Genomic DNA, 23266 nt, shown 5'->3' with positions numbered 1-23266 from the left:
TTTTCAGTTTAAACCCAGTGCATGTTATTGATCCCAGTTGTTCCTACAGTGTTATGCACACAGGCAAAACGATGCGCTATGAGAAACAGGTATTGAGAGATTCCAAATGTTCATGGTTATGTAAACAAAACCACTGCATTTAAAGCATAGCTGGTGCGACCATCTTTATCCCCCCAGTTCCACCATCATGTCTGTGAGCAGGGCTCATATGATGTTAAGTACACTTGCCCTGGTGCAAGAAGGGATCAAAACAGACTGTCATGAAAGTTATTATAGATCTACAAAACATCAACCAGTGACAAATATGCATTAGTTTAACACTTTGACTAAAGAATAAATGGAAACAGTAAGTTTTGCAGAGCGATTTGGAAACAGTAGACTGGTTTGGAAAACGCGTGAAGCTAACCGAGGCTGTGCCCATGTTTCAATTAGTCCCCGCCTCCAGGGAGCTGTACAAAAGACTTACAACCGCATCTCTTAGCTTCACGCCACCTTCCTCTCCCCCTCCCTCCTCCTCCTCCTCCTCCTCCTTCTCTGCTTGGCCCTTGCTCACAGACCCCATATCCAGAAGTGCGTTGTGCAGTATGCAGGATGTCAACACTGCAGCTCTTGCTCTCTCAAAGTTCCCCATGTCTAGGTACCTCAGCTTTTGGAACCGTTCTTTCAGGTCTGCTACAGCCTGGTCGAAGCGAGCCAGATGGGCCTCCACCGATCTGTTGTAGAGGTTTTCCTGTGGGCTTCGCCCTGGCAAGAACGGGGTGAGTATGTGTGCCGTGAGCGGGTATCCTGCTCCGGCCAGCAGGCAGGTCCGGGGAGGCATGAGCTCAGGGTGCAGGCGGAGCTTCTCGCTCAGGCCACGTCCCCTATCCTTCTCAGAGCCCCTGGTGATGCGACAGTGGATGAACCGGCCTTCACTGCTGCACACCAGCTCCAGGTTCAGCCAGGAATCTGGGTGGGGCTCCTTCTTCAGCCTCTTCACATCTGGGACGTCGCTCTCGGAGTCCTGTTTGCTGATTGGAAGGCGGATGGGGATGCGGGTGTGTCCCAAGACTCCCAGCACTCGCGGGAGGCCTTTCTCCTCCAGTCTCTCATCCCAGCCCAGCCAGCTGGAAAAGGGAAGCAGGTGCTCCAGGGCCTCTGGACCTACAGACAGAGGAGCTCGTAGGATCAGAAACCATTTTCCTTTCCTTTTTCTGCGGCTTCCTTTAACACAAGGTTGTTAAACGCATGAGAAATTTGTCTTGGTGGTTGTAACATACCACACAGACTGATCTCTAGACTATAAGTGCACAGAACAGGTAATGAACTAGACTCGATAAATAAAATTGTTCTCTTAATGTGTCATTTACAACAAGTTTAATAACGTATTAGTGAGATTTGTCATCCAAAACCTTTCCTTTTTATTTTTTTTAATGCCATTTTAAGTTAAAAAAAATAAAAAATAAAATTTGCATACGCTCCTGTTATATGCAGTACAGACGGTATATTACTGTCTGATGGGGGCATTGTGCATACATATTTCTAATGTGGATATGTTTGCTTTAAAAGTAAATCAAATCTACTCATGTACACAGGTACATGACCATGCCATACTATGGTACAAACTGAGCATGTACAACATTAAACAAGTGCGCCAACATTCGTACCAGTGGGCCATTGAATCATCTGCTCTTCCAGCGCGTTCACCCTCTCACAGAAGGAGAAGAAGATTCTGTGAATGTTGCCTTTCTCCAGACGGAAGGTGGACGAGACCGTGCGGTAACTGAGCCGTTTGGACAGGAGGGTGAGGGAGAGGAAGACCGTATGGGACAGGGCCAGGCGTGCCCTGCCTGCCATGCGTGCCTGCCTGCGGCCCGAGTGCGAGCTCTGTAGAAGGGCTGCGACGTACTGACATGCACAAACAGGAATAAACATGCGTTACTGTTGAGCACCAGGAGACAGGGAGAGAAATCTCAAGACTACCTCAGTCATCTAGAGAATGAATTAATTAGGAGACAAGGTTTTTCAGGTGCGATCTTTCTTCCAAAGTTTAATTACTGTATAACTCAAATGTATGCTATATATTTTTATTTAACCTTCACAAATCTGTTATGCAGTAAAGTATAAAATGTCACATGCAAAGAATTTTGAGGTCAATGTATTGTGATATATAGCATTAAAAAAAAAAAACCTGACTAGTTAAGGTCAGGTGTAGGGGAGGATATGTGGCATGACTGGTTAAGGTCACAAACAGGTTTAGAGATCCTGTGTGTTCTATTACAAATTACTTTCATAATACAGTCCTGGTGCCAATTACACAGCTGCCACGTCATGTTAAAAGAACCAAACGTAAACTCCAGTCACCCATTTGTCATTTTAGCAATTTATATCCATTAACAATGATTCCTTACTGAATCATGTTTTAAACTAACTTGATTGTTTTAAAACTACTTTATTTTATGTCTAATTTTAAACATGGACGATGTTAATGAAACAGTTTGGCTGCCAAACATTTAGAGAAAATGCGTTGCCTATTAATACAAAGAATAAATTGTCCAACAAGTGTCCGTTTCATCTGAACACGCGCTAAATGCCGCAGGTGCGTGAACCGTACCTGCACGGCGGGGTTTCCCTCTATATCGCCGGTGCTCTCGCGGTGCACGGCGGAGGCACGCGGGTCCGACACGTGCGTGGTCGCAGCGGGTCCCGTCTCGTGCGGCCGAGAGACCTGCAGCAGCACGGGACCGCACCGTGCCTGGACACGCGCCACCAGGTCCGCTTCCATCAGCTCTTCCACCGCTTGGTCCAAACGCTGGTCCAGCTCCCAGCGTGAGAGAGGCTCCCAGTCTATCTGCACGAGCTCCACCATTAACCGGCCCGCGGCTTCCAGCGAGCACTTTAAACGCTCCATCTCTACACGACTATACACGTTAACGTGGGTTAGCTACGTAGCACACTCCAACACCCACTGAATATCTAAAGCCACCGGGTCCCCACAAGTGCATAGTCATCTAAACCCAAATTAACTTGTACTGGTCAAAGCAACTAGCTTTGGCTAGCACTGCATAGACCTACCCCCCCCCAACATTGCTTGCTAGCTAATCGGCCCAATGTTTAATTTTAGCCACCAAGCACTATAATCTAGCTCCTAAGGTGGTGCTGCTGGCGAACTTCGACTCAGATCTTAACTTATACTCTCGCCATAAGTGTGATCTTTCCTGCACGGAGAACTTGCTAGCTGGCTGGGTGAAATTTGTGCAAATTTTGCTTACTGCGCATGCGTACTTCAGTTATTAGGTCAGTTCTCACACGCGAAAAGTTACTTCATAATCTGACGTCAGGAACAGTAGTAAATATACTACTGATTAAATCTTTAAATTAACGAGGAAGAAAAACCATTAGATATTTCAAATTCTGAAAAGGGTTGGTTTTAATTTAAACTTACAGATACTGATGCGTCGCTTTGTTCATCTGGATTTCTTTTTATTTTCTGAAGGAGCATTGTGAGGAACAGGTTTCAGCACAGGAATTCTCAAAAACAAAACTCTAGTTCTGTTTTTGCGAATGAACACCAGGTCAGCATTCGTTAAAACTAAACAAAATACTGGTTTATGAAATTATGCCCAAAAGGGATGACTTGACTTACTGCAAAATGAAACCTATACCATTCTCTCTCGCTCCCCCACTACACACACACACACACACACACACACACACACACACACACACACACACACACACACACACACACACACACACACACACACACACACACACACACACAAAAATCATGTCTCCTTTGGTTTAAACAAACATACTAAAAAGGACATCTTTCAAATGAAATGCACACTAAAAAGGTACAGAAACAAGCTACACTGTGGTAGTTTTAAGAAAGAGGGGAAAAAAACAACAACAAACAAACAAGCAAGCACAAGTTTTTACAAATAAACAACCACTTCGCAAATTTGTCAAGATGTACAGAATTTTGCATTTTGTAACCTTCAGGGATATAAACTCGATGTTCATTACGACTTCTAAATCACTCATCTGCATTTTATGGCAGATTAGTAGCTCTCAACCCCAAAGCCACAAACTGAGGGATCTAAACAATAACAATATTATTAAACAATGAAATATGCTAGTAACAATTTCATCAAATGGGAACAGTGAAATCTTTCAGCCCCTCCAGCACCACAACAACCCTTCGCCAAGTACACGAAGCATTAAAAAAACCAAAAAAAAAAAAAAAAAAAAAACCCCCACAAAGCTTCAATTTCCAAACGTAAACACGTGAATTAAATTAAAAAAAAAGGTGTGATTTTTAAATAGTCTGTTAATCGCCTTCCAGATGACTGACAGCAGCCTGACCAATGAACAATTTATCCAAGTGCACAGGCCCACAAGAGCAAATCAAATGTGCCTGAGCATATGCAGGGGGCTGGGAGGAATATTGGGGATGGGACTCGGCACATGAAGAGACAAAATCATGGTCAGAAAGCTGCACAGCTAGAGAAGGACTGCAAGGAAAATGGATCTAATTTTCAGCAAAATTCACACCATCAAACAACCACTCTACCTCATGCACCCCGTACCCCCTCCCTTACCCCAGTCTTCCCCTTTGTAATTTTAACACACAAATATATTCTCTACATTCCTGATGTTGCCCCAACTCCATAACCCTCCTTGCTTTAAGCACCCCCACCCACCCTACCCTCTGTTGTCTGTCCTCACAAGCTTCACTGCACAGCCTGTTCGCTGGCAGTGCTGCCAGAGTCCTGGGGCTTCATGACATCAGGGAGCTCAGGAGGACTTGAGAAAGGTTCCACTCGCAACGGCTCAAAAGCATCATCTGAGGAAACAGCCAGTCCGATTGGTTGAGGTCACATGGATATGAAAATAAGACTTTGCATCCAGCATTCCAAAGTCCAAAACAGGACTGGGCAATACATCATTTGGTAATCATTACCACAATATTGGCCTTTGCATTCTCAAGTGCAGAAGACTGCAATAGACATTTATTACATTTACCTGACACCTTTATCCAAAGTGACTTACAATTATGACTGAGTACAACTTGAGCAATTTAGGGGTAAGGGCCTTGCTCAGGGGAAACTTGGCAGCAGTGGTGATTGAACCAGCCTTCTGATTACAGGTCAAGTACCTTAACCACTGAGCTACCACTGCCCCAATACACAAATGACACTCCAGATCAGTGTTCTGGTGGTTTTCTCTTGAAATAAACAAATCACAAGATGCAACAAGTATATAAATTTGATAAACTAGTTGTTATCAAGTTTGTTATGCATTTTTCACCCTTATTCAATGGCACACCACAATTGCAAATTGCAGCAATATGAATCTACAATACAAGACTCAATAGCAGTTTCCCCATATTGTGCAACCTTGGTCCAAGATGGTATCAAAGATGTGAGACGGACAAACAAGAGCATGTCCTCACCACTGATGCGAAAGGCCAGGCCTACTGTGGCTGGAGCCTGAGGTCTTGCTGTCTGGTTTGTGAATCCACAATCTCCAAGGGTCTTGCTGTCTTCTAGCAACATGTCATCCTACACAGGAGACACAGAGCGGGTGATGCATGCGAATACACCCATTGACCAACAGAGGATGAGGGCCAATTTTCTTTTTTTTTTTTAATGGAGAGCTGAACTGACACTAGCAATCTCCACCATTGTAGGGTTTTGCAAATGAAGTGCTCAAAAGTGTGTTTTGATACAAACATCGAAATATGACGGTAAGTGTTAAACAAAACAATGTTACAGTGTAAAGCTTCATTAAGCCCATTTTCATAAGTGATGACACCCATTTAGACTCAGTGGAAACCTTGCAAAGAGGTTGCATCACTGTGACAAATCAAAAGACACATTTAAAGACAAATAGTTTTAAATTCCTCAAATGAGGATGGGCTGGAGCCACTGCTCTTCCCACAAAAGCCACAAAACAAAACGTTTCACATAAACCAAAATGAAGGCAGTGACTTGAGAATACAGTCACACTTCGGCTCCCCTCAGCTGACCTTGTAGAGTCTCTGATCCTCCGGGGGCCGCTTTAAAATGCCCTCCACGATGCGCTTCAGCTCATACACTGTGGTCGACTCCTTGGCATCTGTGAAGATGGTCGTCTTGTGACGTCGGATCATCAAAAACACGTCCTGGGAGAGGAGGGGGAACGTGAGTGGGAACTACTGAAACATGACTTCTCGTGTGCCATGACAATCTTCAGCGGTTACACACACAGGAGCACTATGAAGCACAGTTTGTCTCATTTATAGGAAACTGCAAACTTGCACATATTTAATGACAGGTTAGAATTAAAGCTATTCCTGTAGTTTGCACAGAATTATCAGTTTAGCCATCTATTGCAATTACTGGCTTTACAAACATGATTGTGTAAACTGGCTGTCGTGAACTTGGATACAAAGATATGAAAGTAGAAATGCTGGTATCTGTGGACATGTACAGAGAGGGCATTTCACCTCTACAGGACAGCAATACATCTATAATTATAGTCGCATAGCTATAACTTCCCGCAGTGGAGATGGTAACACTTTCCTACACCATCCATAATCTCTGCAGGTCGCTGACTGACAAGTTAGGTGTACTGAATGTTTTTGGACTAGTGTACATCGTCATATTAATGTTTACTTCCAAAACTGACCGAAGCTTGTAGGTAGCAACATACACCTGCGTGCTACACAACGCACAACATGTGGGCTGCCAAAAGCAATCTCAGTAGGTCTGTAATTTGACAATCCCAATGATAAAAATGGCCAAGATACCGCCTGTCGCGGAGCCTAGCTGGTTAATGTTATTTAATAGCCGACTTCAAAGCTAGCTTGCCATCTGCTTTCCTGGCCCGGGCTGTATTTTCACTGATGGACACCGTGGTGTAGGGCCACTTCTAGCTAGCTGGCTATTCATGTCAAGCCTTGTAGCGATAAATAAGACATCCAAACTAAAGTGTCACTAACGGTACCCGTACGTGGAGTGTAAGGTTACTTTTAGCAAGCTAGATAACCTAGCCAGCTAGCTAGCGCTACAGAGCTAAGATAAAAAACAAATATTTGGGGGATACCTAACCCTAAAGCTGCTTGCGACATACATATATAGATATATAGCTCACCACAAACATCGGTTTAAGAAAAGGTGAGGTATAGTTTAGTGTCAGCTAGCTCATGTTCACTGACGTTAGCTAGCTTGCTAAAAATATTACGAAACAAAGATGCTTCTCAACATTTCACGGGCTAAACATTTACACCACCATACAAAAACACAGTAAACTTAAGTTACTCCACTTTTGAAAACATAAGCCAATAAACGTGTGTTAGTGGTAAACAAACAAACAGATTCTGTGTTTTGGGTTATTTTCCCCTCACCATTGCTCTGTGAACTCCTCTCTTCCTCTATCCCACCCTGCACTGCGAACACCGCTCTGCCTTTGTGCTGGTCCTCCACAATCCCAGATGCCACTGCGTGGGCCCCGCACGCACGCGCACGCGCACACGCATTTAATTTATCGCAGCGCCACGTAGACCGTTAAACCATCAAAAACTTTTAAGAATGTAGTCAACTTTAGCACTGAAGGCAACCAGCCAGTAGCCAGTTTTCTGCCGTTTTTCCGTTATTCCGTGTACCTTGGGCCGTAGGGACCTTCACCTTTGTGCCGTATTCCAGTGCTCCCTGTTTCCAGACGGTTTCCATACCTTTGCTCACATCATTTTGGTTTTAGGCAGAGGTGGTTAATAACATTTACTCCATTACAAAAAGGACCTTTTTGAATAATTTGTACTTTTAATAGTTGTTTTAAAAGAAACTACTTTACTCTTATTCGAGTACATAGTCAAAAATGTACTTTCACTTTGTTATATACGTCAACGTTTCCCCCGTTACATTTTAAAATATTTTTTTTATGTTTCACTACAACCTGTCAAGTGAGAGGGTTGTTGAAATCTCTAAAGATGATCACAGAGTGTCACTACTCAGTAAGTTACACAACTGAACGGTAGACTAACAATGAACAGAGAACAGACACGCTCTACGGCATGGGACTCAAATTACATTTATAAAAAGTAGCTTACGATATATCCTTTTCTTTAAGGATGACATATTGGTGTATGAAAGCGATGCGCTCTCATAAAGCTCTCTCATTAATATGAAAGAAAAGTGGGAACCAAAACCTTGGTGTTGCTAGCTACCAGGTGAGCTCATGCAGATGTGTGTATTGAAGGGTGACACTGGTCTTATTCCACAGGCTCCCCAGCAGGAACAGACATTGTTATGAAGGTGATGTGTATGTGGAACCACCACGTGACTGGGAGTGGGAAGACCATGGGTCAGAGAGGTCACATCATTGCTTCACTGCTGTGGCCAGAGGTGCATTCTTGCCATATCGCATGAAAACATATTTTATTATAAGTATAGCGACTTCTTGAGGATCTCTGCCTCTGCTCAGTGATACTGCATTGGCAGGAGCTTCCCGCAACCGTACTGAATCAAACAGGCTGGAATGAACACGGTAATCCCGTTTATGCAATTTCATGTTACCATTGGAATAATTGCACACAGTTGATTTACAGTGGGCTAAAAGGAATAGTTAATGTTCAGATTAGAATAACATGTAACATTAGAATCTGAGACCTACTAAATTTATATGTGAAACCACAATGGTTCTAACATTTTTTAATTTTAAATTTGACAAAGGTGTAAAATACTTAACTTGGCACCACAGTGTTTTAAAACAATTACCTGAATTTAATTGCACTATTTATAATTCAATAAAATTGTCAGGTGTGGAGAAGTCTAACTCCTATTTTATGCAGCAGTGAAAAAGTATTTGACCAGTTTAGGATCTATTCCAAAACATCCTTGTTAAGCAAAAGATCATGTTTTAGATGATTACATAGTGAATATAAGTTACTGCATTTTATTTGTATAGAAAAACCAACTGTCACGTTAGTGTCCAGTTTGCCCATAAGCATAAATAATCTCTAGAGTTTAAACACCCTCTGCCTACAGAAAGATGTTCTTAAATCGTCCTCTGCTCAGTGAATAAAATATGCACGAGAAATTGACAGCCACTAGATGGCAGTAATGAGGACTCAAAATGTTCGGGTAGGCGTGTCTCAATAATGGCCCTGTCCAAATAACTGCACCTGCAGACGGCCGGTTCAGATGTGCAAGGCTGTAGGGTTTCACATTTTCACATTAATTTCAACCAGTAGTTAAGAACTATGTTGCTGTGCACTACAACCCACTAGATGGCAGCAAAGAGGACCAAAACATTGTCGGGAAGGTGTGGTGTTGTCGGCGTGCCTTCATTATGGCAGGTGCGCACGCCAAGAATGATAGACTTGTGGCTCTTCATTGTGTGGTCGTGCACCTCTCAAATGTTGTAACCTAGTCGATATTTAGAGACTTCTGGGAGAATACTGCAAGGATGAAAGCCTCAGTGAATAGGACATTTTATTGTGCTGTTACGTAAATTTTATCAAATGTAATAAAATTTCAATACATACTCTACAAGAAAAGGACAAATGTGGAACGGTACTGTAGAAATGGGAATCTAATAGTCCTAGGTCATCTGTTCACGGCTATATTTGATCATGTATATTGCCAGCTTTACTATAGTCCTGGCCAAAAGTTTTGAGATGGACAAATTTTGGTTTTCACAAAGTTTACTGCCTCAGTTTTTTTAGATCATTTTGTCAGATGTTTATATGGTATAGTGCTCAAAATTTTGCCTAACACCACCACCATGAATAAGGACTGATATCAAAACATATCTTCCCCCAACGATCCAGGAGACGTTTGGTGAATGAACAATGCTTTATTCAGCATGATGGAGCACCATGTCACAAGGCCAAAGTGATAACCAAGTGGCTCGATGAACAAAACACTGAAATGTTGGGTCCGAGGCCAGGAAACTCCCAGGATCTCAATCCCATTGACAACCTGTGGTCAGACCTCAAAAAGAGGGTGGACAAACAAAAACACAGAAACTGTGATCAACTCCAAGCATTGATCAGGCAAGAATGGGTTGCCATCACTCAAGATTTTGCTGAAAAGCTGATATCCAGCATGCAAAGGCAAATTGCAGAAGTCTTAATATTAACAGTGTTGACTTTTTTAAAGTCTTTACTTAAACTGGATGTATTTGTCACTAAAGCTTTTAAAAACTCATGAAATACTTGTAATAATTGTACTTCACGATACCATACCTCTGACAAAAGGTTCTAAAAACAGGTAGGAAACTGTGAAAACCAAAATTTGTGTCAGTCTCAAAACATTTGGACGACTGTACATAATGTTTTGGTATTAATAATAATAGAATTATGATGTTTTTGGTTAATGCTAAACAGAATAACAGAGATCTCATGAGAAATGAGAATCAGTCTCATTTCACTTTAATGTGTGTTGTCTTATGCCACTATAAGGACACGGGCTACCAGATGACCTTACAATGTAGAAACAGTCTTCGATGGTTTGGGTCATCATTCATTCCCGCGTCAGATCTGCGATGCTTTATTAGAGATTAAATTAAAATTATATCTTCAACAACGTCCTGACACGGAGGACTTTAGGACTGAACAGAATTGGGACAGTTTGTTAGTCTTTACAGATACTGTAGAAAATGTTAGCAAATGAAAAGGGTTTTCTTTTACTGGTGTTCCAAAATTAAGATCGGAGATTAACAAAGTGTTTCGGATTAGCGATTGCATTGTTTCTATTGTCAAAAGACCATATTGCTTCACACTTACGTCCCCTTTTCTCTACACTTTGTCTGTGCTCTGTTGCTTAGCATTAGTGTTGTTGTAGGTTAGTTAAGGTTTTGTATGTTTGGTATGTTACCATGAGAACACGGAGACGAGTAAGCATGACTCCAAGGTAGGATTAATTACCCTCCACCAGCAATTGGAACTTTCCTAAACTACATTTTTTATTAATTTAATTCCTTCAAGCACTGGTTAGTCGTGAGCAATGTTGGCAAAAAGTCATGGGAGGATGGAGAGGATGACTCATTTATGCATGATTATGTTTGTTATTATGCTCAGCAAACCTCCCCGCACCGGCGGACCATCATTACATCAGAGTACGCTTTCTCTTGGCAACGAAGCCAAACCTGTTTACTCCACCACACATGCAGAAGTGAGTAGGAATGTCCCAACACGACGTCTTTCCATCTCCTTTTACCAAGTTTGTCGTTTTAGTTCCCTTTTCTACTTCTTAAAGAGTTTCTCAGGGAGAAGTGAAGACGGGCAGCCATTGACATTTCTGATGAGTGAGCCGGGCGGTCCATCTCATATACTTCAACACATTCACGGGATGTCCACAGCCCTAAAGATATAGTACCGGTACAGAGCCTCATGTTACCCATGTTGCAAGGTCTGTTCTCCACAGTTACATTTTCAGCATTTGGCAGAAAATGTAAAAGCATGCTTATAAAGCATCTTAGAAACTGTTTTAAATATTGTTTTCTAAGTACACCAACTGACTGCATATCGTATGCGTACCATAATCAGTTCTGCTGTACCGTTTTATGACCTTAAACACTACAATGTGCACAGCATAATGTTCTGCGTAGCCTCAGAACCAGCAACTGGGCTCGAAATCAAGAGGGTGTGGCTGTGAAAGAAGTCACCAACCCCCCCGAGACCACACCATACGAGAGCACCTACTTCCTAGACCACTGCAGCTCCGCTCCCGCCAGCCGGCCCGCGGCAGCCTCTGGCCAGCCAATACACTGGTACCACCACGACATCCTCACAGGTGCTCCAGAGCCTCATCGGGCTGACCTGGGCCAGCCAAAACGTTTGTTCTTCCTCAACTCCCAACAGACACCAGAGATGAATAACCGACAGGTCATAATGTGTGATGGAACACAAACGGAAACCCTTTAGTCTTTAGCGCACCACACACGCTCGAGCACCGATACGCTACCGATGTCGTCCATATGTTTGAAATCTGATGCCATCCCAATGTTCCCGCAGGAAAGCAGCGAGGCCCTTCAGGTCCTGTGAACCCGAGGAAGCCACACAGAGGTTGCAGTGGGCTGCTCGTTGCTGGGAGACTGACTGCACTGCCTTCCGCCTCTACTGAAGGACTTCGGCAAGAGATCAGATGTGTTGTGTACAGTAGTGATCTTGAACCAGACACGTCTTCATTCACTTAATAAAGAGATATGAGAATGATTTTCCCCCCAGTACGTCCAGAACTCTTCAAATACTATGAAATCCAGTTAGGACTACTGAATTTAGGGGTGTTCTTTACATGGTCAGGATGTGAACTGTATACAACTGCGTGTTATCACAAGGGGGAAAACAAAAATATACATCATCAACCACCACATGCAGGTCCCAAAATAACTCCTTGGTGCAGAAATGCATTTAAACCAGCCTTTATTAAGGTGTCAGCAACAGGAAATGAAAAGACATAGGTAAAGACATTTAGACCAGCCAGAGGGAAAATGACACACACACACACACACACACACACACACACACACACACACACACACACACACACACACACACACACACACATCAGAGGTATATTTACAGGGGTAACCCAGGAGCAGGCGTGAGGGGCTAGTGCTGATGAGAAACTCAATAAACAGCAGTATATGGGTCAAGACCCCCCCATGCAAGCATACACAGGGCAATAACACAGCTTCTTAACACTCCAGTTTCTCAAGATTCCAGTGCAGTTTTAAAAACAACGCTAAATGCCTTATAATACATGACACTCCAAGTATGATTAATGATCACTTTCTAAAGCCAACTAGAAAAGATTTAAAAAAAAACAAAAAAAAAAACAACAACCCACAAACCACACAACACACCCTATTTTAAGAGCAAGAGTCGTGAAGGACTGAGTAAATATATTTCAGTAGTTGCCTCACTGGCTTATAAAAGCAAACGGCTCTTAAAAGCGATGTCATGATTTTACATAGTTAATGCATTAAGCGCCGTTACACGCAAAACACTTAGATGTGATGCATATAATGACACGAAAGAATACTATCCAAACTCTGCCCATCATGGTGGTGAAACTCTTGAGTGGTGAACTGAAGCCTACAAGTGATTCAAGCCTATATATTTGCTTTTTCTCCACCAGTTATTCAAGCAGAAAGGCAGAAGCTCATGGGTCTGTGCCATTATTTAAGATATGGGGTGGGGGGTGGGTAGGGGGGTGACTGTGGCCATGACTGACTCTCACACACCAGCGCACTCTTTGCCGTTCCTTTGGACTTCCCAACACTACAGAATCCACCTGTGGTGTTACCCGAAGGGCGTTTACTCGCTCTTCTTCTCCTTCTGCTTCAGGAGCTTGTTGATCTCTCTCTTGGCCATGCCGCAGTATTTGTTGATGATGCCGTGCTGACTGAGGCCGGGCAGGAGCAGCAGGAAACTCACTGCAAACGCAGAGGGGAAAAAGTGCGCAGGCGAACCCAGGGTGAGTCACATATGCCTGTCAAAACATGCGCTACATGGAGAAGAGGTGCATGTGAACGAATGGAATGTCGCCGAAAGAAGGAAAACGGGAATGTTTACTAGTAGCAGGGAGATCTGAGTTTGTAATGAAAATATTTAAACTAATCACAAAACAAAGTGTCTGGAAAAACACCTCGACAGCCTCTTCAGTGCCTTTGCAGCTGCAGAAGCATATTTTTGGAACTGTGACCCATTTTCACAGCCTACAATAGGCCCACTGTTTGCTAGTACTGCCACACTGCATGTGAGCCGGCCTTTCTGCCCTCAAGTGGCTGTGGCTCAAGACTTTGCACACAGATGACTGGTGCTTACTCACGCACAGCTGTTAAATGAAGGACATGTTACAGTTAGCGCTAAAGGAATTGCGAAGCCTACGTCGGTGAAAACATTTTCACTGTCATGCCTTCTGCTGTTCAACAGTAGCAATGGTGGTAACGCACTGCTGACGCCCTGCCGTGAAGGATTCTAAGCACAAAAAGGACACCATTGACTTTAGACAGCTGCTTCGCCCAGCGAAACCTGACCCCACACAACAGATGCGCACTGCGTACGTACCAATCAGGTAGGTGAGGAAGAGGTTATGGACCTGCTGTCCAATCCAGGCCACAACCACGAGACTGCTGATCACTGACAGGACGTACTGTTGGGAAATTAAACCGGAGTATTGTGTGACGGACCAAAGTGACCACAGTTAAGCTGCATTTAGTACAGTGGTGCTGATTGGAATGAACACTGGCCTTCCTATCGGTTACACCCAAACAAAATTAACATGGTCGTGTACTGCAAACCTGGGAAGCAAATTAAAAACTAAGAAATTCAATACTGTGCACACACGCTCGCTTCCAAAGTAGTGGCCAACAGTCGCTAAGCATCGGAGATGAAAAGCCTGTTTACCATCTTGGGTTTCTCCTCCTTCAGGGCGAAGAGGCGTCGCCACCAGCCAATCACGCGGCGCTGGGTTTTCACCAGGCTCCCACAGATTTGGTGAAAACGCTGCTGCTGCTCTGTGGTCCTGAGCCATGGAAGGAAGAAAGATCAGGATAATACTCAAAAAAGAAAAAGAAAACCCTAGTTCCACTACTCACATGAAAACAGCATTTCTGTAAAACTATGGAGCACTATATGGGCATGTTAGAGTATACGTAGTAAAATAATGTAATATAACATAGGATAACAGTAGTAGAATTTAATATAGTGGAATATTTCTTGTAGGGTATTATGTATTTCTAGGATATATATTTATATGGCTGTTTTAAGTGCCTTACAGGACTGCTTACACAAGCCACATCTAAGCTTTAGACCATTTTGACTGTAAATAAGGGATAAAAATGACAGACAATTTATTTCTATACTCATCACACAACCCTGCCCTTCTAAATGCAAACTGGAAATCAGATGCCGTAATCTTAGATAATCTTAAAATGCAATGGGAGACCTGCTTGCCTATGTGCTTAGGTGCAGTTTTTTTATTTCTGGACATAAAAACATGACCATATACAAGAGGCTGAGGCACAAGGACATTGCCAGGGTCTAAAATAAACTGCTGTGCAGTGATCTGGAGCCCCTACACAGCAGGGGAAGGTTTCTGCCTAATGCAGCGTTTGTGGGACAGCACAGCCCACAGAGACAGAAAGAACTAATGCTGAGTCAGTCCGGCACTGCATCAAGACACTCAACACCCAGCCACAAATGGAGCCTTTGCTCGTCAGCAAAGCGCAGCCCTGGAGTAGATGGAACCACAAGGGAGGAAAGGGGAGGTGCCTCTACTAACAAGAGATGGGGGTTGGACAAAGAACTTCAGGACAAGAAGGTGCCACTCTTCTGCCGAACAGATCCAAGAGTCACGCGCAAATATTATATTTAAATATCCCATCGTGAGGGAAAAGGGCTACAGTAAAACCAGTGATCATTTGGACTTTGGTTATCATGCTGGACAGCAAAATGCTGCTCGCATTACAGGTAAACCAACATGTCACGTAGGAGCCAATCTGTTGGCAGGAACAGGCAGTGTGCAGAACTGATCTGGGGGTTGTGTTCTACATTCAGTGTGTCCATGTAACGCACGCACCACTTATTGGAGCCAAAGATGCGTGGGGCGAGGGTGGGCACCAGATAGTCAGCCAGGCACAGAATCATGACGGTACAGGACAGCCCAGTCAGCACAGACGGGTCCAAGTAGTAGACAAGCCTGCCAAAGGGAAAAACAATCCAAATACATGCCATTTGAACTGGTTGAAAGCCAAATGACAAGGATCAAGGCAAGCCACTGAAACAATACCTTAGAGAACAGGACTAGTGTGCATGTGGGCTGTGAAGTGGGAAAGAAGCGCATATTGTTCCTATAACTTGAACAAACGGCTGTTGCCGATAGTCACTAATGTAATTAAAACAATACTTCACATCCTTATACTGTGGTGTCCGAACTATATTGAGTCAACTATGGCCAGCATCACATGACCTGTGATCCTATAATCATAACAGTGCCAGGCTTCTTAATTCCTGTAACAAATCTTAAAACAGCAAAACAAGACCTAATATTTAAAAATGCAATAATCCTGACAACAGAACTTAGATTTTTAAATATTTTAAAACAACCTGGAGCTGATGGAGGAGGGGGGTTAGAGTGCATCTCCATATACTCACAGGAAAACGACTGTGGTGATACCCATCAAGGCCCCAGGGAACCATGGTTTTTCCCACCTCAGGAACTGGTCCCCAGCTAAAATGACCTCCCCCCATCCTTGAAGCTGCTCCTCGAGTTGAGCCGTTTCCTGAGCCTATCAGACAGTTTGGAGTTAAGAAACGTTTGCCCCACAGCTATCGTTAAACGACACGGAAGGGCATGTTAGCGTTACGGAAAAGGGTGCACACGTTTATATTTATGGCATTTAGCTGACGCCTTTACCCAAAGCGCCTTACAATTATGACATACGAGTACAACTTGAGCAATTGAGGCTCAGGCCCGGCAGTGGTGGGGCTTGAACCAGCAACCTTTCGATTACAGGTACCTTAACCACTGAGCTACCACTGCTACCTAACAAGCTATGCCCAGTGTTACAGCCAGCTGTTGTAACCTAGCTAAGAAATAAAACGCATCAGGTTATACTTCAAACACAGAGACCATTACTAACCATTACAAACCTGCGCTGGTCATAGCGCTGACGGGCCTTGAGACACACCGACCGTTGGACTGTGACGCCCTTTTAGCTACGTTAGTTAGGCTAGGCTAGTTAGCTAAGGGAAAGTTAGACCGTTTCAATACAGTATCTATATATCTAGCAAGCTAACGCTAGCGTTGTATGTTATCAATTCCTAAAGGCAGCGAACTTGTCATGTTATCTAGCTAGCCAAGAGAAATGCTAGCTTCAGCGAGCTCATGACTGAAACTGAGCAACGAACAGAAATTTGACACGAAGCTGCATTAAATGGTGTACGATTTTAGCAAACCAGGTGGCCATCTTCGGTGTAACGCATAGGATAGCGTTAACGGTATATAGTAGGTTAGCCAGCCTAGTTAATACATGCTTAGTGCGCCAATGAGAACGCTCATCTTTAGCTAGCTAGATTTCTAAGCTTGAAATTCCAGCACGACCTCCGTTAACCTGTCATTATGATGGTATTTCACGTTATGAAAAAAACACTTCTATTATTAACGGCATATTCTGGTCTGGTAGCTAGCCATCCTAGTGTGTGAGTGCAGAGAATTCAAGCAACGTATGATAGCTAACGCTAATTAGCCAATTCCCTCAAGTATATAGCTTCATAAAACAGATTGCTCCACTATTGGTAAATATTGCTCCAAGAAACTTACCAAAAGATTTGCGCTTTTATTATCGCCCTCTGCCATTGATTATCTTAATTTGTCGTTGAACTTTCAGAAGTCGGAAGTGCAGCTTCCTTCGTTTTTGAAAGGTCCAGTCCCCGAACACGCCTCTGAATGCAAAGACGTTAACCGTTAGATGCGGGACGTTATCATGTGAAACTTGGCCGTGCGCAATGCTTGCTGGGAACTGTAGTTCACACGGCGGTAGACACGTTCTGTGAAAACCCGCTTACTTACGCGATGGAACGCTCGTATCCTTACATAGACTATTTAGCTACAGATTTAACGTGGAGATTCAATGTGTGACAGTTAAAGAACAGACTTGCAATGTACTTATTGCAAATGATACAACAGATTGTTTTCACTTAAAATAATTTTCTGATTCTTTATCAATTTAGTCTAAAACACAATCTCTTGCCCTGAAACAGTGTTTAAGGCCTTTACAATGCTTTGAAACGCTATTTCAATGTGTGAAGGTAAAGAACAGAGTTGCAATGTAAAAATTCTATTATTGTACATGTCAAAAGACATCTTGAAAAGATTTAAAGCTAGTTATCTGACATTAGTCTACATGGTCTGAAATAGAACCGGATTAAAAGTTACTTATTGCTTCTTTAACCATCAAAAAGTAGCAAAATTTGTGAAAATTATTTTTACCCAAGTTCTATGAAGTGCAGCTCATACGAGACTAAACAAACTGCTTTATAGTCTTCAATTGAACCAGTTGATGCTCCATAGAGTGGCTTTTCAGCCGTGTTTAAGAGTCTTGGTACAGAATCGCAAACAGGCAGGTTAATAGGTGTGTTTCATAAGGTAAATCATAGGAAAAACGACAGCGATCCCTTAGTATAGAAAGGCACACAGCCTTTCCAACACATCGGATGTTAAATCTAAGCTTCATTCTTGATAAACATCAGGAAAAAAACAAAAACAGTTTAATACATAATGGTATATTGGTGTAGGATTACCAGTTAAGACAGTTTGGAAGAAGATGACAAATGACATTTTTCAGTCCAGGTTTATTTGCCAAACAAAAGAGTAAAATCTTTAAGATGCTATTTTACCATCACCACTGCATTACTCCATTGTTTATTTCTCCCACTAAAAATGTAAAACTAGATCAAGAGAGCAGTAAAACACAAGCTTAGTGGGGGAGTATGCATCAAACGATACACTTCCACACAAGTCAAAATGGTGCAATCTAAACCGCTAATAAAGGGAGAAAAATACCAACACACAACAAATTGTAAAGATGCATACTAACAGGGGTGGAGGGGGATTAACACATCTATTCAGATTTATGACTAGGCCTCATTTAGTCCTTCAATACTTCCACCAAATCAGAGAAACACAAGAGTGCGTTTACCACCTTGAAGCAATCATTCATTCCTGCCAGACACTCAAACGATCTCTCCCCCTGTAAAGCCGTTGCCATTTTACAATTTTTTCCATTGAACTGTGAAATCCGCAACATACATTAGAGGCGTGTAAAATAACTTTAGAATAAATGTCTGAAAGGGGAGAGGAAAAAAAGTCTTGATTACAAACGTGTCCAGAGATTTAAGAGCTCTTGGGTCTGCCAACGGCCATCTGGCTTTGAATGGAGTTCCGCCCTCAGCCTCCCGTACCTGCCCAGAACCACGTCAGCCTGAGCTGTTACGAGGGCGCCATCCCCAAGCCATCCAAAAGCAGAGGACCAGACACTCCCGTCTCCCTCCTGCTGCTGCTGCTCTTGTGTGAAGTTCAGAGGCACACCGCTCCTCTCCGCTCTAAACAGAGCAACACTGGGACCAAATCACTTTCCTGCAAAGAGTTCCCCTGCAGCGAGCCCCTTGTTGATAGTTAACAGACATTTTATTGTCGTCATCGTCGTTGTTTATGCAGGGGTTGGTTGGAGGGGGCAGGTCAAGCTGGGAGCTTCGTCCCCCCCCGCCAACCCCCACCCCCCTCCCCATCTTGGTACGCTCCCCACACGTCTCAGGGAGACAGATGCAGACCCATATCGGTGGTGGTTGCTGGATCGCCGGGTGCAGCCGGGCTACGGAGATCCCGTGTGGGCGTGCGGGGGGGGCCTCTACACCCCTCCCTTTCCCGCGTGGAGCTCTGTGACTCCATCGCCCCAGACCCAGTGGATTCTGGTGGATTTCTACCCTCGCTGGACCGAAGTGATCTGCACGGATCCCTTTCACACCCACGCTGTCCAGCCTTCGTAGAGCTGAGCCAGGTTGTCCAGGTTCATGGCCTCCTTGATGACATAATCCACCTGAAGAGAGACAGATGTGAGAACTCCTTAAAAGGCATCAGTCTAAATCTGGTAGAGATTATAATAATAAAAACTGGAACGGTCAAAGAGAAGAGAAATGCCTGCTCAGTGACGCTCATCCTCCGGTTAGGGTCCACATCTCTCCCTTCCAGTTTCGCCTTCACTCTCTTCCAAACACTCACAGCGTAAGAGTTTCTCTCTTGTACAGCTGAACGGAGAGAAACGTTTAAATCTAAAACTGCTGTCATTCACACCATTCACAAAATCACAGCCTGAAACCTGTCGTTACTGGGCTCGTTCAAAAGAATCTACACCAGACTAGGCAGACAGCTCCGTCGCAGTCTGGCTGGAAACAAATTTGCTGCACTGAAACCAGTTAGCTCTTAAAACACAATGAGGACCATAAACTCCAAGACCCTGTTCTTTGGTTACCATTACTATTATTATTTTAAATAAATACACAAACAACTTTATACAGTAGTGGAATATACAGTATAATGAATTTTTAAGTTTGAAGAAGCCCTAAAATTTGATTTGGGGGAAAAAAAAAAAAAAAAAAAGAAGTTCTGAGTATAGAACTTCTGACTATATAAAATTGTAAATATTTCTGCATCCAAATTCCCCCTTGGATACATTTTCAGGCTGTGTTTAGCGGTGACTGGAGAGTGACGAACCCCTGCCAGTTTTCGGGTCCCTGACGGCTCTTTTGGGGCTTGGGGCCAGGCCTTTGGTGGCAGGAAGCAGGGTGCTGGGCGGCGTGTCCGCAGGGGTCCCAAAGTTCCGAGGAAGGGCTTTGCGGGCGTTCTGAGACATACTGTCGGGCTGGGTCTTCACGGCACCGCAACGCACCGCTGTGCGGGCAACCACCGAGGAGCGACAGCAAACCAAACCCATGAGACCACAAACAGAAGTCATTGAAAAACAGTAAAACACTACTTTAAAATCACCACCAGCCCTACCTGCCGCGAAGCTCGTCTGCACCGTTGACGTGGGACTCGCGCCATCACTTCCTCTTTCGGTAACGAGCGGTGAAGCAAAAGCCACCAACCCGTTGTAGATGCTGCAGTGAACACAGGAACGAGACATGAGCAGAGAACTCTGGGAGGTCAAACAGGACCGGCCATAACCAATGCTCAGTACAAGTTGATAACCATGGTCACTCGCTGCTGTCTGACTCACTGTCGTCATCATCTGTCCATCAGTTACTGCTGAATGCATCAAGAGCCTGTGATTTTCTCACAGCCAGATCAGGTTTGTACTCATTTCAAGTTCCCAGCTCCCAACACTTACCAGCGTCATCAAGAGCTCTGAAGTCCTGATGACCCGGTTCATGCGGATGAGAAATTGGAACAGACATGAATCTAGACTTCCCCGGGGGAGTCACTGGGCTGAGAACCCCTGATTTAAGAGAACAACTCGATCCTACTTCACCACTTGAGTCCATAGGACACCATCAGTCTTGGGCCAGAGAGAACAAACGCGTCAAAAGTACAGGACAGGACGCCCAGCACGGTCAGCTGCCTGCGCCCGTTTCCCTCACCTCTGGCTCTGGGCTTTGAGCTCCGTGAGCGTGGCTGGGATCTCCTGCAGGATCTCCACCTGCTCCAAGCCGCGGGCCTGGCCAGTGGCCTGCACAACAGTGAACAGCACAATCTGCACGTTGTCCTGCCACTCCTTGTACTCAGACAGGAACTGGCGCACGCTCCCTTGGTAGGTCACTTCCTCTCCTTCGGCGAGGGCGTTCTCCTCGTCCTGCCAGACATGAAAGTAGGGCTTAGTTCAACGTTACAGAAATGACTAAAGTGCCTCATCAGTCATGTCTGCAGTTCAAGATTTTTGAAACTCATTTAAAGCTTAAAACGGAAAAACACAAACAGATCCAACTGAACACACACGTTCTCTCTTCACCCGGTTAGTCACGCGCCACTCACCTTAGCCATGGCGCGGAGCAGGTGCTTGACGTCAGCCAGCTGGCGGTTGTGATTGGACAGGATGCCCTTGATGGTGTCCACCAGGAGCTGCAGGGTCTCCATCACGCTATCCAGCTGCTGCTCGCGGTCCTCCTGCAGGCTGTGCTGACTGGCCATCTCCTGAGACAGGTGCTTCTGAGCACAACCCAGCCACTCGGGGCCACCCACAGACAGCTCCATCGCTGGGTTCTGGGGAGACAGACACCAAATCACACCACCACCACACCAGCCACATACTTAGACCAGAGACAGAGACCGGGGGGGGGGGGGGGGGGGGGGGGGATGGGTCTGACGGACCAGCCTGTGAAGCAGCTGCAGCTCCAGTGGGGAGACGGAGGTGCTAAACTGGGCGGCGTAGGAGCAGGTGGCCTGGCAGCGCTTCACCAAGTCGAAGAGGGCGGAGTCCATGTTCAGAGCCTCGGTCGTGCGTGTGCGGAGCCCCTCGAAGTTCAGCACCGTGCTGCAGAGGAGCGTGACCTGGCTGGTGCGCTGGCTCTCCTTCGCCACCAGGGCGCGGCGCTCGGTGATGGTGCCCTCGAAGTCTTGCAGCACGGGCGCCAGCGCCGGGTTGGCGCCGCCTGCCCACTTGAGCCTCTGCTCTATGCTGCCCTCTAGTGACGCCAGCTTCTCCTGCAGGCCCACACAGCAGAGCAACAGGAAGACGTTAGCGGGTGAGCCGGGGAGCGCAAACAGAAGGGCGGGGCGGGGCGAGGCGTCGAACCTGAACGCCGGCGATGGCCGCTTCGTCCTGGCTCAGCTTGTAGAGCTTCTTCTTCATGTTGCTGAGGATCACGGAGCGGGGAGGAGGGCTGACGGTCATGGGCTGCGGCCGCGAGCCCAGGATGTCCTCATGTTGCCACTGGAACAGCAGATCAGGGTTACAGCGCTCACAGCTGATCCCACACTACCAAGAACCCACCAGGACGGAGTAGCATTTGCCAATGAGGAAACTTAACTAAACTTTAATTATTAAAACACAGCATGCCGCCGAAACAAATCTTTTTCCTTTGCTTTTTTTTTTTTTCCTTTGAACAGTTTGGTTAAACATCAATTTATTAATACATAATTACCAAATTCAATTACTAAACCAATCAGTATCAGGGTAGAGTCCTGTCTGTTCTTGTGCATTTCTTTTAAAAACACTTCTGCAGGCCTCTTTCTTACCTGGAACATGGCGATGTGCAGCTGGGCCCTCTGCAGGCTGACCTTGCAGGCATCTACGCTGACCTCTAGGCGGCGCACAAGGTCCAGCTTCTTCCAGGCCGTGTCGTAGGAGCTGGCCAGCACGGTGGCCCTGTTCAGCAGCAGCTGGGACAGGCGGCCTGCCTGGACTCCCTGCTCCACCGCCTTCTTGCACAGGTCGTCCAGCGAGACTTTGCCCTCGGCGCCGAAGTCCTTGGCCTCGACCTGGGCGACGAGGTCGGCTCCGAGGGCGCTGAGGGCGCTGCACAGGGCCAGGCCCAGGGCCTGCGTGGGCAGCCCCATCAGCATCTGCCTCACGAAGTCCGCCGTGAAGGCCTTGATCGGCCGCGTCATCTGGTCCTCGCTGACCACGGTCGAGCCGCGATACCCGGCCTTGGCTAGGGGGACGGGGCCGTTGGACGGCGGCGGGTCGTCGGCGGGAGCGGGACATGAGCCTGGGGAAGACAAACGGGGTCAGGCATACTGTCGCACGCATCCCTCACGCCAGGACCTTCAGTAACACGCCCTGGAGATCAGATGAT

The 23266-nt window shown here is 45.2% G+C and overlaps 4 protein-coding genes and 1 long non-coding RNA gene across 6 annotated transcripts in view; 1 reads left to right on the top strand and 4 right to left on the bottom strand.

Moving 5' to 3' along the window:
- Positions 1–149: 149 nt before the first annotated feature.
- Positions 150–3231, bottom strand: LOC113580895. The gene is made up of 3 exons (XM_027015730.2): positions 2594–3231; positions 1647–1887; positions 150–1143 (listed from the first exon to the last, which is right to left on the bottom strand). The coding sequence occupies exons 1-3, from the start codon at positions 2888–2890 to the stop codon at positions 425–427; spliced, it is 1257 nt and encodes a 418-aa protein (XP_026871531.2). The 5' UTR covers positions 2891–3231; the 3' UTR covers positions 150–424.
- Positions 3232–3391: 160 nt separating this feature from the next.
- On the bottom strand, positions 3392–7449 carry elob (elongin B). The gene is made up of 4 exons (XM_027015645.2): positions 7373–7449; positions 6014–6148; positions 5438–5546; positions 3392–4828 (listed from the first exon to the last, which is right to left on the bottom strand). Exons 1-4 carry the CDS (start codon positions 7373–7375, stop codon positions 4716–4718), a joined length of 360 nt encoding a protein of 119 aa, XP_026871446.1. The 5' UTR covers positions 7376–7449; the 3' UTR covers positions 3392–4715.
- Positions 7450–7503: 54 nt separating this feature from the next.
- On the top strand, positions 7504–12175 carry LOC118240083. 2 transcript variants are annotated; one of them, XR_004775262.1, is made up of 5 exons: positions 7504–7731; positions 7929–7978; positions 8248–8511; positions 11048–11141; positions 11226–12175. It is a non-coding gene; the product is annotated as an uncharacterized LOC118240083 (long non-coding RNA). The 2 variants fall into 2 exon arrangements; XR_004775258.1 differs by having other exon boundaries at positions 7504–7978; positions 8248–8369.
- Positions 12176–12374: 199 nt separating this feature from the next.
- Positions 12375–17443, bottom strand: arl6ip1 (ADP-ribosylation factor-like 6 interacting protein 1). The gene is made up of 6 exons (XM_027015732.2): positions 17298–17443; positions 16130–16263; positions 15555–15674; positions 14381–14498; positions 14042–14126; positions 12375–13407 (listed from the first exon to the last, which is right to left on the bottom strand). Exons 1-6 carry the CDS (start codon positions 17331–17333, stop codon positions 13289–13291), a joined length of 612 nt encoding a protein of 203 aa, XP_026871533.2. The 5' UTR covers positions 17334–17443; the 3' UTR covers positions 12375–13288.
- A 1800-nt stretch (positions 17444–19243) lies between these two features.
- smg1 (SMG1 nonsense mediated mRNA decay associated PI3K related kinase) overlaps positions 19244–23266 on the bottom strand; it is a 29472-nt gene continuing 25449 nt past the window's right edge. Inside the window, exons 54-62 of the mRNA XM_035533824.1 lie at positions 22707–23179; positions 22264–22401; positions 21840–22172; positions 21504–21731; positions 21113–21324; positions 20532–20632; positions 20247–20423; positions 19674–19780; positions 19244–19572 (exon numbers count right to left, since the gene is read on the bottom strand). Coding sequence (XP_035389717.1) covers positions 19495–19572; positions 19674–19780; positions 20247–20423; positions 20532–20632; positions 21113–21324; positions 21504–21731; positions 21840–22172; positions 22264–22401; positions 22707–23179 — 1847 coding nt within the window. The 3' untranslated portion in view covers positions 19244–19494. The remainder of the gene's footprint in view (positions 19573–19673; positions 19781–20246; positions 20424–20531; positions 20633–21112; positions 21325–21503; positions 21732–21839; positions 22173–22263; positions 22402–22706; positions 23180–23266) is intronic.

Source organism: Electrophorus electricus, chromosome 1 (assembly GCF_013358815.1).
Source record: "Electrophorus electricus isolate fEleEle1 chromosome 1, fEleEle1.pri, whole genome shotgun sequence".
Taxonomy (NCBI): Eukaryota; Metazoa; Chordata; class Actinopteri; order Gymnotiformes; family Gymnotidae; genus Electrophorus; species Electrophorus electricus.
The sequence above is the reverse complement of the archived record's forward strand: the minus strand, read 5'-3'. Positions and strand labels throughout refer to the sequence as shown.

Excerpts from the sequence above, each read along its gene's own strand:
- arl6ip1 (XM_027015732.2), bottom strand. The coding sequence starts at position 17,333 with ATGGCAGAGGGCGATAATAAAAGCGCAAATCTTTTG. Across the intron at positions 16,264-17,297 it reads ATAAAAGCGCAAATCTTTTG|GCTCAGGAAACGGCTCAACT; the intron begins GTAAGTTTCTTG and ends ACTGTCTGATAG. Across the intron at positions 13,408-14,041 it reads CTTCCTCACCTACCTGATTG|TGAGTTTCCTGCTGCTCCTG; the intron begins GTACGTACGCAG and ends CTGCGTTTGCAG.
- LOC113580895 (XM_027015730.2), bottom strand. The coding sequence starts at position 2,890 with ATGGAGCGTTTAAAGTGCTCGCTGGAAGCCGCGGGCCGGTTAATGGTG. Across the intron at positions 1,888-2,593 it reads AGGGAAACCCCGCCGTGCAG|TACGTCGCAGCCCTTCTACA; the intron begins GTACGGTTCACG and ends TGTGCATGTCAG. Across the intron at positions 1,144-1,646 it reads GATGATTCAATGGCCCACTG|GTCCAGAGGCCCTGGAGCAC; the intron begins GTACGAATGTTG and ends CTCTGTCTGTAG.
- elob (XM_027015645.2), bottom strand. Across the intron at positions 5,547-6,013 it reads AGGATCAGAGACTCTACAAG|GATGACATGTTGCTAGAAGA; the intron begins GTCAGCTGAGGG and ends TCTCCTGTGTAG. Across the intron at positions 4,829-5,437 it reads CCTGGCCTTTCGCATCAGTG|ATGATGCTTTTGAGCCGTTG; the intron begins GTGAGGACATGC and ends CTGTTTCCTCAG.